The sequence below is a fragment of the Loxodonta africana genome, chromosome 2, assembly GCF_030014295.1.
Source record: "Loxodonta africana isolate mLoxAfr1 chromosome 2, mLoxAfr1.hap2, whole genome shotgun sequence".
NCBI classification, from domain to species: domain Eukaryota; kingdom Metazoa; phylum Chordata; class Mammalia; order Proboscidea; family Elephantidae; genus Loxodonta; species Loxodonta africana.
In genome coordinates, this window is record NC_087343.1 from 101,705,004 (window position 1) to 101,724,081 (window position 19,078).

A 19,078-nucleotide genomic window follows, 5' to 3' on the forward strand; every position below is an offset into this window, starting at 1 on the left:
AATATATGCTGGGAAGCTAGATATTAATGACAGAAGAAAGGGAAGTAAAACAAGACAGATAAGAAACTGAGAAAGAAAGAAGAGAGAACCATGGGATCTATAAAGTGAGAAGAGGCTGTGAGGGAAACATGCCTAAGCTTTAAGAGCATAGATAAGCTATGGTAAAAACACTGGAAGACTTTATTTTTTATTCATATTTAATACAGAAACTTTATGCAAGTGACTTGTTACAAGCTTAGACATACAAAAGGTGTTTAGTCTGAAATGGGTACAAAAACATATGTTCATTTGTTTTTGCAAGCCCTCTTAGATACTTTAGGACCTAAAGTAAACCTGTATTTAGATTTCCTCTATGTGAGGGCATGAAGTGGGGCGTGAAGTTTCAGATAATCTTCCCCATAAATAAATTAATTAGCTGGAGAGATCTTTTGTCCTGGGGTAAAATTCTTAATGCTTAAAAAAAATTAAGTACCGGATTGAGTGATTAAACCTTTTTATTTATTTATTTTTAATAGTCACAGGCCATACAACTGAAAATTGCCATCTCTCAAGTTTTTGCCTTCGGAATTGTATTTGCACCATTGTCTTATTTTCCTTCTACAAAGTATCTACTCATTCAGGAGTCTTTTATTCATTTTGGTGCCTACTGCAGGACCTCAGAGTCTGAAGGCTGGAAAGATGCCTGAGATGCCAAATCCAAAGCTTACCCAGGGCTGAATCCTTTGCAACCAGGTGATACATTCAAGCTCTGCATTGACAGTTCCAGTGATGGGATAACCACCACCTTCCCGGGAATATTCTGACCTATTTTTTGGCAATTATTATTTTTTAGAAAATGTTTCTTTACATGTATATAAAATTATTTCTCTGTAGCTTTTATCTATTCTATGATTTTCCCTTCATAGTAATCTAAAACACTAAATGAAATACTGGGTGTAAAGCGGGGGGCACAGCATCTGTGTGATGACTGTTACCCTCCCTCCTATGCTGGATACTGTGGATGGCTTGCTGAGCATCTATTCCAACCACCTTCTACTGTCTTTTCCTAAACTATAGAGAACTTGAAGACCAAAGTGACATTTCTAGACTCCCTTGCAGCTAGGGTTACAGATGTGATTTAGGTTGCACTAATCAGATGTACTTGCCCAAGATTTGAAATTGCAATTCAGTTAAGTTGAAACCACGTGTTCATTTTGCTGGTACAGACTGCAAGCAGGAGTAGTGTAAGAAGTTGTCACAGTCTCTGCCCAACTTGCTAGTGTGGCAGGAGTAGCAGCTCCTTGGTTCTGCCACATGGCTTTATTTTTAATCTCTGGAAACTCAGTTGGAGCTCCGGTGCACAGTGGTTAAGAGCTCAGCTGCTAACCAAAAGGTAGGCAGTTCGAATCCACCAGCTGCTCCTCAAAAACCATATGAGGCAGTTCTACTCTGTCCTGTACAGTCACTATGAGTCAGAATTGACTTGATGGCAATGGGTTTAGTTTTTGGTTTTTCCACCACCCTTCTCACCAGAGATTCAGTAATCTGTTTAATATTTTATACTAAACTCTTTTTTGATTAAACTTGCTAGAAGGAAATCTGTTCTCTGGACCTGAACCTTAGCCATTATAACCCCATTCCTCTTGCCGGCTCCTACCTACACCTTCCCTATGACAAGCCTTTGGATATCAAACAGAGGAAATCATATTCCCTCAACATCTTCCTTTCTCCAAGTCTCACTTAATTCTACAGAACCCAATTCATTATTTTATAGTATTTCTCTTTCCCTCATTTCTCAGTACAAGTTGATGGGCACTTCACTTTTTTAATGTAACAACACTGATGTGTATATGGTTCACTCTCTTGAAGCTTAAACTCAGTTCAAACCCCAAAGTCCTTTTCTTACTTTCTACTGTTAAAAAAGGCGTCCTCACATGTACCCGATCCAACTTTTGATTTGTATTTTTAACCCTTTCAAGACCCAATTATTTTCTGCTTTGAATTTTTTGTGGATACCATGTGTTTTCATTAATGGAGGCATGCTGAATCATTGAATATGTCTGAATTATTGGGTTTTTTTAGTATGGATTTTTTTTTTTTTCTGGCCCCTTCCCACAAGCCTACCCTCAGAATCCAATGGGACAATACACTATCCCACTAATTATACTCACCCCCAGAGTCCCAGAGTCCCACCAGAATCCACTGGGACATATGTATCCCAAATAAAATTTTTCTATTTTTCTCACTAAAAATTCAGACACCTCATACAATACCCTGTAAAAACAGTAATTTGTGCCACACACCCACTTCTTTGATTTCAAACAGTCAGAAAAGTCCCTACCTTGTGGCAGCACACACCGTCAGTGGGAAAGCACTTCCCAATAAACCTGAGAAGCAGCAAAAATATTGGTAGGCAACCATATATTCCAACAGACAATTTTTAATGTTCATCTCGTTAAACTAAGCCTATTCTAGTTCATTTCTTTGTTTTTTTTTCGATCTCAGTCTCAGATAAAAAGAATTAATTGGTCCTCTTAACAAGTTTGATAAAGAAGAAGTCAATTATCTCCTCAAAGTCATAAGTAAATATGTTGAACGGGTTAGACCCAGTCCTGAATCCCTTGACTTGGAATCACCATTGATATGAATCATTTAATAATCACACTTTGGACTTATCCATTCAGCCATTTGTGAGTCTAACTAAACTATCATAACCTAACTAAGTAACTAGTTGCCTTGAGTCAGTTCCAACTCATAGGGACCCCACATGTGTCAGAGTAGAACTGTACTCCATAGGGTTTTCAATGGCTGATTTTTTGGAAGTACATCTCCAGGCATCTCTTCCGAGAAGGCTTTGTGTGGACTCAAACCTTCAACCTTTTGGTTAGCAGCTGTGCACATTGACCGTTTGTTCTACCCAGGCACTCCTTTTACTATACTATCATATAACTCAAATATTCAGGCAGTAAGATCTTTGCAAAAGCCTAGTTAAATCCAGATCTTCTCTGTTTGCAGTATTCCTGATCCATCACTGAACAAAACGAATTTGTTATTTATACAATTTTTTTTTTATTGTAATGCGATAAAATATAAATAATGGCTTAATTTTGAATAATGATTCTAGTATCTGAAAGCATTTCTTCAAGCATGGAGTGAAATCCTGGGGCTAGCCCTTCAAGCCAAACCAGCAATTCTCTATTTCTTTACTCAAAGGATCATTTTGTAATCTTAGTTCCACAGAACCCAATTAATTATTTTATAGTATTTCTCTTTCCCTCATTTCCCATTGATAGTAGGACCACCACTTTCTCAGCCCATAGTCCTTCACCTCTAGAGCATATCAAACCCAATTATTAATCTTTTTTGTCATTCCACCTATTCTTGCAAAGCAGTATCTTCTGACCACGTGACCTGCATATGAATCACACACGATTTCTGTAATTCCTGTAAAACACTGGTTTAGATTCAGACCTTGCCAGCACTTGTGCTAAATTATCATTTTCATTCCTCTTTTCACAAATTTTTGATATCAGTTGTTTGGTTTTAGGAGAACACTTTTGCATTTCTATGATTAGAATCTGATTTAGTGTTTTTTAAATGGAATTACTAAAAGGAAGTATGTTTTATTTCTATGTGAGCTCTTCATTAATAAAAGAATAAAGATCAATGATTTGCTTCCTTTCCTTGAGATTCCTTTATTTGTAAAGTTTCATTCTTAAAGAAGAGATTTATATAGTATTAAGATAATGTGTGTACGTGTGTAATATTGTTTTCTATGCTAGGTATATTATCATGATAAGAATTTCAGATATTAGATATTTTAGATGTATTATAAATTGGATGATTTTTTTCCCTAAGTATATTATCTGATTAATAATCTTCTATAAGCTTAAGTATTAAAAAATGAATGGGAACAATATTAAGACATACACTAAGAAATGAAGAAATAAAGACATACTTGGGGAAAATTTTAAAATACATTGTGTGGAAGATTTATGAGTTTTGATTGAAATAATATATTTTAAGATGATAAGACAATAAGAGTTAAGACATTAAGAATGACATCTGCATACAACCTCTTATTTGGTAAATTGTTTTACCCTTGATAGTCTAGAAAGACGGAAAATTCCCACTATAATTATATATGGTACTTTTAATGGAACTATGTAGCATTTAAAGGATATATTTTCCTCTTCTTCCAACATAGGTTTTAAATAGTAAAAATAAACTCTAAGACTGCATCTATCAGATATCATCAATGTTATTAAATATGACGGCAATTTAAAGCACATGCTAATAAAAATTCAAAACTGCTATAATTCTATAAAAGATGCAATCTGGCTACTTCTTCCAATAGGGATATTGTATTCTGAGGACCATTCAAAACAACAATGGCATACATCTTACTTAGTTTTCTAGAGTAACCCACTAAAACTTACTTTTTACAGGAGGACGGTATCTTGTCTATGTTATATATATGTGCTTGGTATTTCTCCAACTGTATATAAAACTTTCAAAGAACAGACTCGCCTTTTTTGTTCAGCTGCCTTTTCATTTTCTCTCTGACTAGTCCCATAATGTTTGGGGAAAAATACCAAGAATAATAAATCCAAATCTGTATAAAATATACCTTCATGACACACTCAAGCTGGAAATCACAAGAACCAATAAAAATGCAGGCAGCCTACTGATAATGAGGTCAGAAATACAAATAAATTTACTTTTAATGGAGACTGGAGGCACAGTAATCAAAGTGTTAAAATTCATTTCATGCATATCTCATTTGCTTCTTAGCTGATATTTACCACGCAATTCTGTGAGAAAGTAGAGGCCTAAGATGCTCCAGATAAATGGCTCAATTAATTGTACAGAGGTAGACCTCTTTGAGCTGAGCCAGAGCTGTGAGCTCTTTATTAAAAGCACTATTCTGTAGCCCATAACCTTGTTCCTTGACTCCTCTCTGGTTTCCAATTTAAACAAGTCCCCATGTGGCCTGCTCTAAAGGGCTTTGTCTCCCTGTCATTGTTAAGAGAGCTGAGGCATCCTGGAAGTGTGAAATCAGACCTCATGAGTTGAACGGTTCCCCAGGGAACGCTGGACTGCGCAGAAGGTCAAAGTCATGGGCCGGACCATCTAAAAGTGTCTGATCACCGGTCTGTGACACAGCAAGTGGCGGGGTGGGGGGGTATAGACTGAAGAGGACTGAAATTGAACACATCTTAATTAAAGCCCACAGACAGCAAAACAAAATGTTTTCTAGGCAGCCTGTCAAATGGGGCTTAAATTTAGCTCTGCTAATGAATCTGAGCTGCTAACTGTTATTTCTTAAGATAATAAGACTCTCACGGAAGCTGATAAAAAAACTGTCGCATGTCTTTTTCTGCTGTTTTGTTACTTAAATATTTTCCAACAATGAAGACAGTTTTCCTAAAGAAAAACATGGGAAAAGTCTATGCAAATAAAGGGGTAGTAAACATCTCTCTTAATAACTAGTAGGTTTCCAGACTGTGGGGCTGGTGAGTTGCAAGTCTGTATGCAGAGCCTTGTTTTAGGAAAAGATACGCTCATTTTAATGGGACTATTTCAGTGACAGAATCTGTTAATTGTAAAATTCTCTCTCTCCTTCATTTTCTGAAAGAGGTGTGCATTAATTTGAGAGATCAATTCACCTGGGGTGGAGAAGTTTTATATGAGTGTACGTTTTAACGCAGTGAAAAGGTAGGGCATCATGTGAAAGGGCTTCACAGTTCTCCCATATCGTTGTTTCTGAAACTGAGTGGCTGGTCTCCCTGGGGAGGCTATGACCTCTTCCTCGGGAGCTCAAAAAAACAACCCAGGGGAAAATGAAGGGGAGGGGCTGAGGAGAAGAACCCTTTTCTCTTTCTTCTTTTAGTACTTGAAAGAACCAATAGATCAGGTCTAAACACTCCGCACAGAAAGCCTCACTCAATATAAAAAAAAAAATATATAGAAGACTTTAAATGTGCTGTTGAAAGCAGAAATTAGGCCCTGTCTGAGGAAAAGGATAATTAGAAGCTAGAAAAGACAAAATCCAACATGAATTGTTTCCCACCACCAAAAAAACCTACCCCCCTCTCTCCACCCCCAGCTTTGGTTGTTCGCTCCTCACAATCTGTCCAGTTTAAGAAACACTTGATCTAATGGTAGAGAGAATCTTCTCCAGTGAACACAGGGCTAGGCAGTCTTTAGGTTTTGCTTTGACGGTGCTCAGAAACATTAACCTTTTCACTGGTTAGCTGAAAGGTAAGTAAGTTATACTGAGCAGTATTTCTCCATTACTCAAGCTTTTTCTCTCATGAAAAATTTTGCTGACCAACTTTTAAAACCAGAGTGCCACTTTCTCAGGCTGTGAAAGGCTGCTCACCATTTGACTGAAATTTCAATCCACTCTGTGGCTCGATCCATGCGTGCGTATGTGTGGGAGTTGTAAATTGAGGCCTTAACCACCAGAGTTAATCTCTTTTTTTTTAATCTGTATTAACCTTAATGATTTGAAGTGCACTGTCCAACACTGGTCTATTGAGACTGAAGAAAAAACTACCCTCGACTATCAACAGTTTATTAGGGGCTTAACTGAAGTGACCTACTGTAGTAGTGTTCAGCTGAACAAGGCTATAGGCTTTTTGTGGAAAGAGAAAGAATTGAGGGTTTCATTAAAAAGTAATTTGTACTTTATACTCACTCATTCAAAGAGAGTCTCAATTGCTCTTTATTCACACAGAGTTAATACAGTATCACAATGTTTCTCAATGAATGTGTTGTGACAAAAGAAAAATTTTACATTTTGAAAGGGCAAAATTCTTTATAACTGCAGTAAGATTGATGGCTACTTAAAAGATCTGAGAATCTTTCACTCCTGTGCTGATGTTTAATGATGGAATATTATAATTTTAAAATTTCAGCTTAAACAATGCAAGTTTAACTTACTACGTTATGTTGAGACCATTAAAAACATTAAAAAAAAAAAAAAATGGAGCACAGTTGGCCAAATGTAAGTATGGCTTCTTAAACTTGTCTAGAAAAAGTTTTCAGAAGTCAACCAAACATTTTAGAATAATAACCTCCTTTGTACCAGGTCAGAAAACACTCTTGGCTTTGCAAAGATAGTTATCAGTGATTAAAAATCTCTCTTTCCACTCACAACACTCCTCATTGGGTACTAATTTGAGAATTTGAAGACAGTACACTATTCACTCAATTCCCTTTTTTCAAACTGTTGCTTAATATCTTGTAGAGCTTAACTATTATCCACTGACACATCACATCTTTAAAGTTCTTCTTTGAAAAAGTAAGAGATAAGTACACAGAGAGCTTATTTGTGCCCCAGATCTAATGTCAAAGATCAGAAAGAATCAGGATATATATGCATTTATCCTTTGCAGAAGTAAAGATTATTTAAAAAATTGGTGGTATATTCAGACATTTCCGAGTTAAAGATATGGCCCTCAATTTTTGCCACCATAACAAATGTCATAAAGACCACAAAAGGTCCAAGAGTGAGCAAGGTCAAAGGCTGAATTATCCTCTTGTCCCTGACTAGTTCAACATCTCTCTTGTTCAATTCTGAGCACATTAGATTATAAGGTCAGCTCAGAATGAGGAATCATTAGATTTATATCCCTAAAACTCAAGGAAAAAAATGGAGACTTTCTTATTTAGTGTTCCCCAAATTAATGTTCATTTTATCAAATCTAAATGATGTCCCCTTGAATCTCTAGGGAAAAGGCTATTGTTATTCACATAATTTACATAGAAGCATTGGAAAAGAAATATCTCTATATTTTTCCAGCTTTGAAGGAACACGTACTTTAACTTCCATGGTGGCATATAGGCCAACTGAGTTAACACAGTTTGCATATTCATGAAGTTTTAAAAGCAATGACAGCGTCTCTCCAAGAGAAGACAAACTTATATAAATGCATTCAACTTGTGTCACGGGCAGTTATCTAAGCTCTTGAAGTAAATGGTGCTTATATTTTTTACTAAGAATTCATTATGCCCAGGTTACTTCAATTGTGACCATACCAGAAATAATTTTTTTTTAAAAAAAAGAATACTAATAAGTCTAAAATTGACTGTTTAACACAAGGAGTTAAGTCAGCATTTATGCAAAAAGATTACAAACTATCCTCTCTCCAAGCATTTTCAGGCATGCCTGTTTTGAAAGAATATTTGACAGTTTTTATTACCTTCTTGGTTACAAATGAGTTCATAATTGTCTCTTTAAAGAAACTGTATACTGTCAACATTTTTATTTTTATCACACAATAAACACTCACTTGATAATATACAAATATTAAAATGAAAGAATATTGTCATTTTGGAACAGACATCTGTTACTTTAATTTTGAGGTATGTTACCTTTTAGTTTGGCTTTGATTCTGTTCAGTGAATTAAAGATGGGCACAGCAATTATGTAATGAATGTGCAGACCCTCAGATGGTAGGAAAAGTGCATTTCTCTCCCTCAAATAAGTCAGTTACCTCTTTAGGGTCATTTTGCTGAACATTAGCAAGAGTAAGCACATTCCCACAAATAATAAGTGGATAATTTCTTTTAGGTACACAGAAATTTGTACAAAAATTAGTGAAGTCAGACATATTTACTATCCATCTTGACATGGATAATTTAAGGAATGATATAAACAGTAGATGTAACAACGGGCTCAAACATAACAACGATTGTGAAAATGGCGTAAGACTGGGCTGTGTTTCATTCTGTTGTACATAGGGTTGCTGTGAGTTGGAACCGACTCGACAGCACCTAACAACAACCATAAACATTCATATATCTTTATGAAATTAAACAATAAATGAATGGTGACATAGCTGCAAACTGAAAAAAAAAATGATTTAGTTCTGGATACTAATGAAGTAATAACCATCAGGCCATTTATTAACGTGTCATAGCAACACCAAAACCCAAATCAGGAAGCTTTAAATTAAATATACAAAGAGGCAAGACTAATTTTGGGATCTTTGGAGGCCTGCTTCTTGGTTTAAAAAGTTAGAACAATTTAGATGTTTAGTTTAGATCCAGAATTATTGCTGGGTAGCACTAAGGAATTGGGGCAGCTGAAGAATTGGATCAGCAACCCAAATACCAAGAGTACATACCAGGTTACTGAGTATGATACATTTAAGCTTTTCGGTGAACTACGCCCACAAATTCCATGTATGTCTGAGTTACAAGTATTGTGATGCTATGATATCATCTGAGGGAAGGTGATAGTGTCTGAGAGAAGGTGCTATCATCGCATTATTCTAAAATGCAGAAATGACAAAACCTGAAAAAAAAAAAATCCCACTATGTTGATGGAACCCTGGAGAAGGCTACAATAAAAAGTTATTTTGCTTTTTATTGTTTATTTTTAATGTATAACCTGCCTTATAAAAACAGTGACAGTATAAAAATTGGAAGGTCAGCAAATCTTTTTAAGATCGACATTGACTATGATTAAAATTATTGACTTTGATGATCCGGTAGGGTCAAATGAAAGTTAAATTATTAAATGGTATGGAACTTGCATGCTGACTGATATATGCTAGAAGAGAATTGTATCATTTCTTACCTGTGACATCAGCAGCCATCAACCCTTCTGCTCTGATTACTTTCACCTGGAGAAATCCCACATCTTTCAGGTTGTGAAATATCCGCAATGGGCCCTGAAAGACCCCAACGTCAGTATTAGAAATGAGAGGTCCTAAAAGGTCCTAAAGAGTGTGCTGAGAAAACACTAAGCTTTATGGTGTATCGCAGGATGCTGCTTAGGGGTTCAGGGGTCATTTGTGTTTCTTCAACATAAATTACTCTTCTACCACCATCACACACACACATACACATATTTATGTAGATGCTTGTTGCTATGGAAGTAGATTTTTTTGAAAGAAGAAAAAATATGACATTTCCTTCCACTAAATAATTATCAATAGATGGTGAATGTAAATTACAGAATAGGATATGTCTCATTTCTTCCTTCCACCTTCCCACCAAAGCACTCCAAGCAATCTTTTATCTGTGGATATGGATGGTTTGGAGATTAATGACTCTTAATATTGGGTCTTAAATTGTTGGATGTATAACACCCTTTAGACTTTGGGGATAAGAAAGTTAACATTAAACTAATTTTTTTTTTCTAGTATTTTCTTGTTGAGTTTTGGAAACTGCTTGTGTCAGAGTTAAATTATATAAAGACTATCTTCTACTATTTAATTCAAAAGACTTACGTAGTTGTATGAACCTTTTCAGTAAAAGACAAATATTTTATTAAAATAAATCAATTGCTGACTAAAGATAACTTCAGAAGTGATGAGTAACTTTTCTTAAACCTATAATTCCATTCTGTACTTTCTAAAATGTATAGAAGTGGAAGTATAGAAACTTTGATAGAAGAACTTCACTTCATAAGTTAATAATGGTAGTGCTTTAATATGTGTAGTCCTTGCAGGAATTAAAAGAGGGATACCAATACAGTAATTCCAGTCTAATTAAAGGGCACAAATATTTAGACAGCAAAATGAACATATAGAATGCCAATATGCATTTATTTACATTTCATAGCAGTTTTCTTAGGAAGAGATCAGCATTTCTACTCAGTTAATCCAAGGTACTTCTTTATTGTAATCTTTAAAATGCTTCATGACCAGGGAGCACAATATAATAAAGTTATCTATCAAAACATTATTTGAGTAAAGAGCTCTCCCATTGTCTTATTAATAATGTGAGAACACTGACAAGCAAAACACACTGTGGTATGAACTTTATCAGTCCCGTATGCCTAGCCATTGTTTACACTGAAGTTATGACCTTGGTATACCGAGAACGGAAATGCAGAGAGAGGTGTAATCTCATAGCCTAACTTTTTTAAAAAACAGTGTTTATCACAAGGATTAACTCTTAATCTTTGATTGTTTCTAAACAGTTGTTTATTATCCAGAATCTGTTTTAACTACCAGATGACAAGGTTCAGTGAAAATGCACTTCTCTCTCCTTTTAAATTCCTGCAAATTAAGGGTTTCACAGTGGGGGGCTTTAGACAGCAGTATTATAATTCAGAGGTTTGCAGGCATGCTGCCATCCTAATGCAAAAACGATCAAGTTTGGGAAGCTTCTTCTTATCTCAGAGCTTACCCAATATTCTGAACCAGATAAGCCTCCTATCCTAATGGTGGGAAATCGTTTTATCAAAAGGTGTCTGTACTTTAATTTTCAGGAGCAATTTAAACCAAGTTTCATTGTTACTAAAACAAATATCATCAGTCCTGATGTCTGAGAATCATACCATACTGATAACCTCATTCCACAGGCATATTGTCTTCTGGGGCTTTAGCTCTGATGCTCTGCCTCCCATTTGGAGAGGGGTAATTATTGTTTGAAGGTTTCATTTCCCCAAGTTAGCTGACACTCAGTCATTTATTGCACATTTCAACTGTTCAGTCCAGTGACACATAGATTATGACACAAACTCAAAACAAAACAAAAAAAGCAAATAACTTAAATATATTAGTATAAAAATATAACACTAAATAATGCTTCATCAGGAGGTATTCCTGCCTTGTTATTTATGGTTATTTTCGAAGGCCTCAAAACCTGGACAGCTTCTGAAGCCAGAAATTTCCATAGCAGAGGAATCTATGATTTGCTGTGAATCCTTTCAGCCCTCAATAGATGGGAAAAGATTGAAATGCTCTGGAGAGGAGTCCTCTTTATTTTTTTAATGAAAGGCTGTATAATATATTTTCTCTATGGCTGCAGCAGCTGTCAGGGAGAGCATCTCAGTTCAGCTCTATTATGGGAGAGGCAATACCCCATCCTATGGCATCGGGATGCTCTGAGGGGCCAGAGCTGATTGACAGCTTGTCACCGTGACGTCTTATTCCATCTCCGTTATGGAGAAAATTAATGTCACACCACAAGCCTTATGACTCGCTGTCATCTTAGAACCGCTCACCTTTTATCAATGCTCTAAATAACATTTCAAGCCCATCGTCTCACGGTGGACAATCCGGTCAAGGGACATTAAATCGGATGACTGTGAAATGTCATAATAAAAATGGAATGCTAACAACTTCTTCTCTAAACTAGCTCCTCTGGTTTTTAAACTGTGACAAGGGGGAGCAAGGGTTCAGCACACCCGTTCTGAAAAGGTCATACAATCGCTCTTGGTCTACTACCCATTACTAACTGCCCCCTATTGACCTTCCCTCCTGCCCTCCCCCCAAAAGAAGAAAAAAAGAAAAATGGAATTAGCCATCTTTTCAGAATGTGGTGATCAAATAATGGCTCACACAGTAATGTCTGTTTAATTTGTGGGGCTTCGATGACCAGCAATGAACAGCTAAATGAGAGCAATGCAGAGCTTTTCAGGGCTGTTTCATACAAGTGTGAGGGCAATTCATTTATTTCCCTGACCACAGTTCTGAAGTTTAACCTAAACTTTTTAATACATATGTTCTTATAGGAAAACAGATAATTCTCCAAATTAATCAAATAACCTGCATCCTATGTTTCTCTAAAACAAGTGCTATTTCAGACACAATACCACATTCATTCATTTCATAATTTGAATTACACAAAAAAGAATACATCGAAACTCTAAGATACAGGTCTTTGTCCTTGTACTGCTGTGAGTAATTATAACACATCTGCTATATTGCACGTTGTAGCTTCTTAGCAAGTACATCTATGGAGGGAGATGCAGGTCCATGTCTGAAAATATTTATATATATTTCATTTTCAATATATTGAGCAGAATATAATCTGATAATTGGCTGAGGCATTCACATAATATTTTATTGAAATAATAATTAACATTCAAAAGAAGACACAGAAACAAGTATTCAAATTCTGAATGGAAACGATTTAAGGAAGTCTATCCAGAGAAAAAAAAAAAAGAATCAATAAGAACTGGATTACTTCTAATTACCTACTTAGCAGTATCATTCCAATACATGGGAGGGTATCAAAATAGTAATCTATCAAATATTGTATTATAATACCTAGCAGAATTTTTATATTAATACACGAATTAATTCCTTTAAACTTTTTGGAATTCATGAAAATCACCTCTGGTAACAAGAGGATATGTTTTGGATGGTTACGGAAATGTGGAAGAATTTCCATGACTGCAGTTGTGTCTCATAAGACACAATTTTTAGTTGGTTTAAAAATATATACTGTTTAGCCTTGCTAAGTCACCTCTATTACACTGTTTATGATAACGCCGTTGGGGGATGAGTTGTACAAGCATTAGCAGACAGCTGATTCAGTGGAGATAGCCAGAATAAATTTGCTGAAGCACACATCCTGCTAATCTGTTTGAAGAATATTGTCGAGCATTAGTACCAGCACTTCATGTTATCTGCACAGCCTGATAAGGTACATCTTTATTAAATTCAGTTATTGAAAAGATGTCAGTCAGCAAATAGGAATATTTTAAAATCTAAAAAAAAATGGAAAAAAATTTAAGCGGTTCTTTGTTAGTCGGAGATGGTTTCATGGCTCAGTGCCTACAGGAGCCTTCTAAACACCTGGCAGCCTTGTAAAATATAAGCTTTGTCATTTTAAGTGGAAAAGCTTTTTCTCCAGCTTCATGAGTTACTGAGACATTTACTTTTTCGAGGCTCCATTGACAGAGAACGGTGGAGTAAGAGCTCCCCTCCCTGTTGATTGAAGAAAACTACATGGTGGGAAATGCATTGTGCAAAACCCATAAGGACGCTGGGAAATAGATGATTTGGTTCTGAATATTTTGGTTTGGTAAAATCTCAGGAGGGTAGTTATTTCAGTGACTCATTGTTCTACCCTGTCACTCTACACCTGATCAAAAGGTAACAAGGCTTCATTTTCATTTTATTTGACGTTCAACTAAAATATCATCAAAAAAATAAACTGAGGCTTTTCCAGGCAATTGAAAATAAAAATCACTTCTGTGAATACTCTCTAGTTACCAAGTTACTAATTAACGTAAGTACCATTACTCCATTTCAAACTTGGAAAGACAAAGAAACCTTAATTGCAACTATAAAGAGTTAAGGAGTTATTTTTAAAGTGATGTTGCAAAAAAGGGCTAAATTTGACTTTCCTTTATGAGAAGCTTCCCTGTGTGATCATTTTGCTTACAAAAATCACTGAGTAGAATCTCAGAATCCCAGACCTAGCTCTGGAGGAGACCCTACAGACCATGAGATCTCTAGTCACTGGTGGACAATGCAAGGGTTTCTGCAAAGGTCTGTGCATCTTTTGGGTTTGCCCAGCTTTCTGCCTCTGCTGGTCCTTCCTTCCTTCAGATGGCTTTCCAGGTACTTCTGTCATTCCAGGTAAATTATTTACAGTTTCATCTATTCACATGTGACTGAAGGACGAGGGCTACATACGTACATATCTCTTTAATATCTCCTCCCGTTCTTTCTGGTCTTCCAGGGAGTTGACAGAGAGGTCAGAGATACTGACTGTGGCCGAAGCTGTCAGGGTGACCAGCAGCACCAGGTGTCCCTCACCCTCTTCCAGCTGCAGCTCCAACTTGTGTGTCTGCTCCCTACTGAGAGCTGACAGGTCGATCTGGCACCTAGAAACAAATGTTTTGAATCAGCAAGTGGTTTTTTTCACTGTATCAAACAGTGGAAATGGCTGGCTGCTCAGAGCTACGTGAAAAATAAATCAATAGAAGTACTTTTTCTACCATTGGAAGAATGTGCCTTTCATGTCAGCTGACTTCCTTTGCAAAGTTCAGACCCTGATTATTTTTGCGTTTATAATTGTTTATTTCCTGTAAGATATATTTAAAAAACGTGCTTATCTGATTTGATTACTACCGGCTGTTACCATACTCATAAAGCAGTGAGGACTTTCAATCCCTCAGTGGCCCGAGGAATGAGCTCAGTGGGCTTTGCTTACAAAAAGACCAGTGCGAACTGTCGAGAGAGGCAAACCACCGAGAATCTAAGTTTTTGCATCACTTTTACAACAGTGGGTGCTTTCCTTTCATTCATAAGTGTTATTAAGGAGCAAATAAGAATATGTACTATGGTGATGTCAGAAGTTTAACATTTTTAATGCCATGCCATTTTATTAAATAGTACACTGTTTAAATCTAAGTAAAAAATAAATTCCTTAAAAACATCATAGTTCAAGTGTCGGGCACAGAGTTGTCCTCTCAGGGGTTTCATAACGTGGCAGCCCATGCTCTGTCTACCACTCTCAGAGCTCAACACCTTGCAAACTCTTTTCATTAAAATGCCAACTGATTTTGAGGAGAAAGATAATGTGGTAACCACAAGGTCAGTGAACTGAGACAAAGGTGGCAGGCATGAATAAAAGGCATTTAAGGTAGGAAATAGCCAATTGCATGAATAAATGTGGTAACATATCATAAAAGGGGTGAGCACCTATGAAGGGCAGATTAAATTCTTGCTCCTCCTTATTTGTCATCCTGTCTATTTATTGTCTATTGTTTTGCTTTTCAATTAAACTCCTATGAACAGGGCCTCAAAGCTCATAGTTTTGCTCAGCCACGTTTTTAGCATGAGTGATTTTTAGAAATTGAATCCAAGTCTGACATTTTCCTTTTGTTTTTTTCCTATTAGCTAACATGGGAAACAGCCAGGACTAGAAACAAATGAAAGGAAGAGGAATATAGATGCAAAAAAAAAAAAAAAAAGGAAAAGAAGCTCCCTGGTCAGTGGCAGAAAGTCTCTGTATGTTAAATGCTAACAATTGAAAAAGCAAGAAATTAAAGTCCGTACCAAGGCTGCAAAGGGAGCCCTGGTGGTGAATGGTTAAGTACTTGTCTGCTAAGCAAAAGGTTAGCAGTTCAAACCTATCCAGTGGTTCTATGGAGAAAAGACCTGGCAATCTGCTCCCATAAAGATTACAGCCTAGAAAACCCTATGGGACTGTTCTTTTCTGCCATATTGGGTTGCTATGAGTTGGAATCGACTCCACGGCACACAACAACAATGACCAATTCCAGAAAACATCTCCCTAGAGTTAGAACGTATATCAAGTAGCCACATTGTTTCTGCTAATACAACATCCATTTCAAAATACTGTTATGCTGTGCCCATAAATTTTAAAGGGAGAAAAATCTATCAAATGCCTTATCTAATATTCTAATTTTAACTGGAATTAACTTTTTGTTACTAATGCCTGGAACTAAATGAGGGCAAAAATACAATGGTAAAAAACAATCAATCAAAACTACTCTCTAATAAAGTATTAAGGCAAAACACAAATATGATTTTCTACATACAGATGTTTCCAGCATCTGGCACAGTGCCTGGCTGGTGGTTTGTTGAGTTTGGAGTACGATACTAGAGAACTGAACAGGGTTAAAATTCAGATGGCAATTTTGGTTGAAAACAGTTGGGACCAAGAAGGGTCTTCCACTCACTTCGATAGTGTACTTCCCAGGCCTCTGCTTGCATTACTTTTTTTTTTTTTTTGATGCTATACCACTCTTTTGTTGTTGCTGTTATTGTTGTTGTTAATTTTGTTGTGCTTTAGGTATAAGTTTACAGTTCAAGTTAATTCCTCATTCAAAAATTTATACGCATACTGTTTGGTAGCATTGGTTGCAATCCCTACAATGTGATAGCATGCTTCCCCTTTCCACCCTGGGTTCCCTGTGTCCATTCATCCAGTTCCTGTCCAATTTGGTCTCTATTTGATTGAACTAAGAAGTACATTCCTCAAGTGTGTTATTTTTTATTTTATAGGCTTGTTTAATCTTTGAAAAGTGGCTTTGGGAATGGTTTCAGCAGAGTGAGCTGGGGCTATAGTCTTGGGATTTCCCCAGTCTCTGTCAGACATAACTCTGGTCTTTTTTTGTGAATTTGAATTCTGTTCTACATTTTTCTCCTGCTTTGTATGGGACTCTCTGATGTGATCCCTGTCAGAGCGGTTGTTGGTGGTAGCCGGGCACCATCTAGTTCTTCTGGTCTCAGGCTGGTGGGATCTCTGGTTCATGTGGTCCTTTAGCCCTCTGGGCTAATATTTTCCTTGTGTCTTTGATTTTCTTCATTCTTCTTTGCTCTGGATGGGATGGGACCAACAGATGTATCTTAGATGGCCACTTTTAAGACCCTAGATGACACTTGCCAAAGTGGGATGTTGAACATTTTCTTTACAAGCTATGTTATGCCAAATGACCTAGATGTCCCCCAAGACTATGGTCCCCAGCTGCACCACTCTTAAAACACTAAAGCACATTGAAACATTCTGGAGGAGTTGCTTCTATGCTTATTACTACTTTATGCTGGTCCTATAGATGCTGAACTACTTCTCATTTATATTAGAGTCATTACATTTAATGTTTTAGAGCTGGGGAAGCTGCTCTAAAGATAATCCAGTGCAGGAATTGCAAGCTGGCAACTTCCAGATGGAATCTGGTCCACAGATTCATTTGTTTTTGCTTGTAATGCTAAAAAAAAAAAGTTTGGAATTTAAATAATTTTAGACAGGCAGATGTCCTCTGAGTTACTGTCCCTAATACTCCTTATTATTTACAGATGGTCTGTTTCACTTAATTACTGTACCTGGTACCAATCAGCATAAGGGTTTGTGATGCCTGCCATCTCCTAATTTACCAATGAGAAAACTGAGTGCCAGAGGGACTACATGATTTAATGGAGGCATACAGTTAGTTATCAGCAGAGCCAGGACCTGAATCTGGGACATTGGAATCTAAGATCTAGGCTTTTTCCTTGACCATTTTGTAATTAAGCAATCATGTGTCCATGGAGAAAGTGTGTGCTGTTAGCGGTGGTTCTAAAAAAAAAACTCCAAGTTTGAAATTATGTTATTTTTATTACAATGCTTTTTAAATACATGCAAACTAGGCAAGAAGGTCTTAAGTTACAGCTCTTATAAAATGAGAAACTAAGAAAAAAATTGAATTTTAAAAACTATGAGGCTAATGAAATTCAAATCAACACTATAAGTTCATAGGAAGGATCATATTTTTCTGCCAAAACTATATTTTCAATATTAGATGTTCCAGTAGAGTTAGTCTCCTGTCCTGTCCTATATTTAAAGCTTCAGAATTTTGGTTTTCACAGTTCTAATGTAGACAATGTCTGTTTACACAAAGGCATTGGACAAAAGAGCACTGATGACTTCAAAGCCCTTTTTGCTAGTTGAGGTTAATCATATCTCCTATTTATCTAAAAACTCGGTTCAGGAATAATCCTCGGATGCCATTTTAAATGAAGTGTCACCGGATAACTAAGCCAAATTGTCTTGTTAACTTGAGGATAAAGCTAGCATTATAGCATTACAGTATCACTGACATCTACATTAGATGGGCATCAAATTAAATCAAATTACTGCTGAAATTGGGTAGAGAAAAAGTCTTTGCTACCTCCTTGTTGCTTTTAAATGATTTGGACTTCAACTTATAAACATGGTATCCTTACAAAACAGCCTGTTGCAATGTGAATATGGTACTAATTGCTGTGGGGCAAATTCACCTGTATTGGGCTCCCCCATACCATTAAGCCCAGAACAGAGGAAGGATTCATTATATAGCTTGAATATACAAGAAATGGCAGTATTAGGTTATAAGATGGTCATCCAGATGATCCAGAGTAGGTGAAAATAAATGGTTTTGTATTGCTATAAAAATGCAAATGTAAATTTGGAAAGTATTAAAGCATATTCATGAACTAACTCCAAGAACACGTCCATAGCAGATGATATAGGGAAATGAGCCCCGGGTTGGGAATCAGGCTCCTTGGTTCTGGCTCTCCATCTTTCACTAATTAGTTGTCTGACCTTTTCCAAGACAATTTGTCCTCCTGAATTTTAGGTTTCTCTCCTGTAATATGAGGTAATTGAACTAGATGAACTTAGAATTCTCAAAATCCCCAAATTCAAAGATTTGTTATAACTCTATTCATATTGACACTTGTTACATCTCCCTTTCTCTGCATTTCTATAAAGTAAGAAATTAAGAAAGCAAGTTTAGCTTATAAATAAATAAATAAAATATTATTCTTCAGATGTCTTTTCATAATGCCAAGCAGGAGAAACCAAAGCAAAACAATCTAATAGAAGCCAGAAGCAAAGTAGATCATATACT

At 36.4% G+C, this 19,078-nt stretch overlaps 1 protein-coding gene across 18 annotated transcripts in view; it reads right to left on the bottom strand.

Annotated features, from left to right (window-relative positions):
• The window catches only part of MCTP1 (multiple C2 and transmembrane domain containing 1), a 632,230-nt gene that overhangs the window by 194,116 nt on the left and 419,036 nt on the right, over positions 1 to 19,078 (bottom strand). For all 18 annotated transcript variants that reach the window (XM_064274169.1, XM_064274167.1, XM_064274164.1 and 15 more), the window contains 2 exons: positions 14,380 to 14,566; positions 9,572 to 9,665 (listed from right to left, as the gene is read on the bottom strand). In XM_064274169.1, coding sequence (XP_064130239.1) covers positions 9,572 to 9,665; positions 14,380 to 14,566 — 281 coding nt within the window. The remainder of the gene's footprint in view (positions 1 to 9,571; positions 9,666 to 14,379; positions 14,567 to 19,078) is intronic.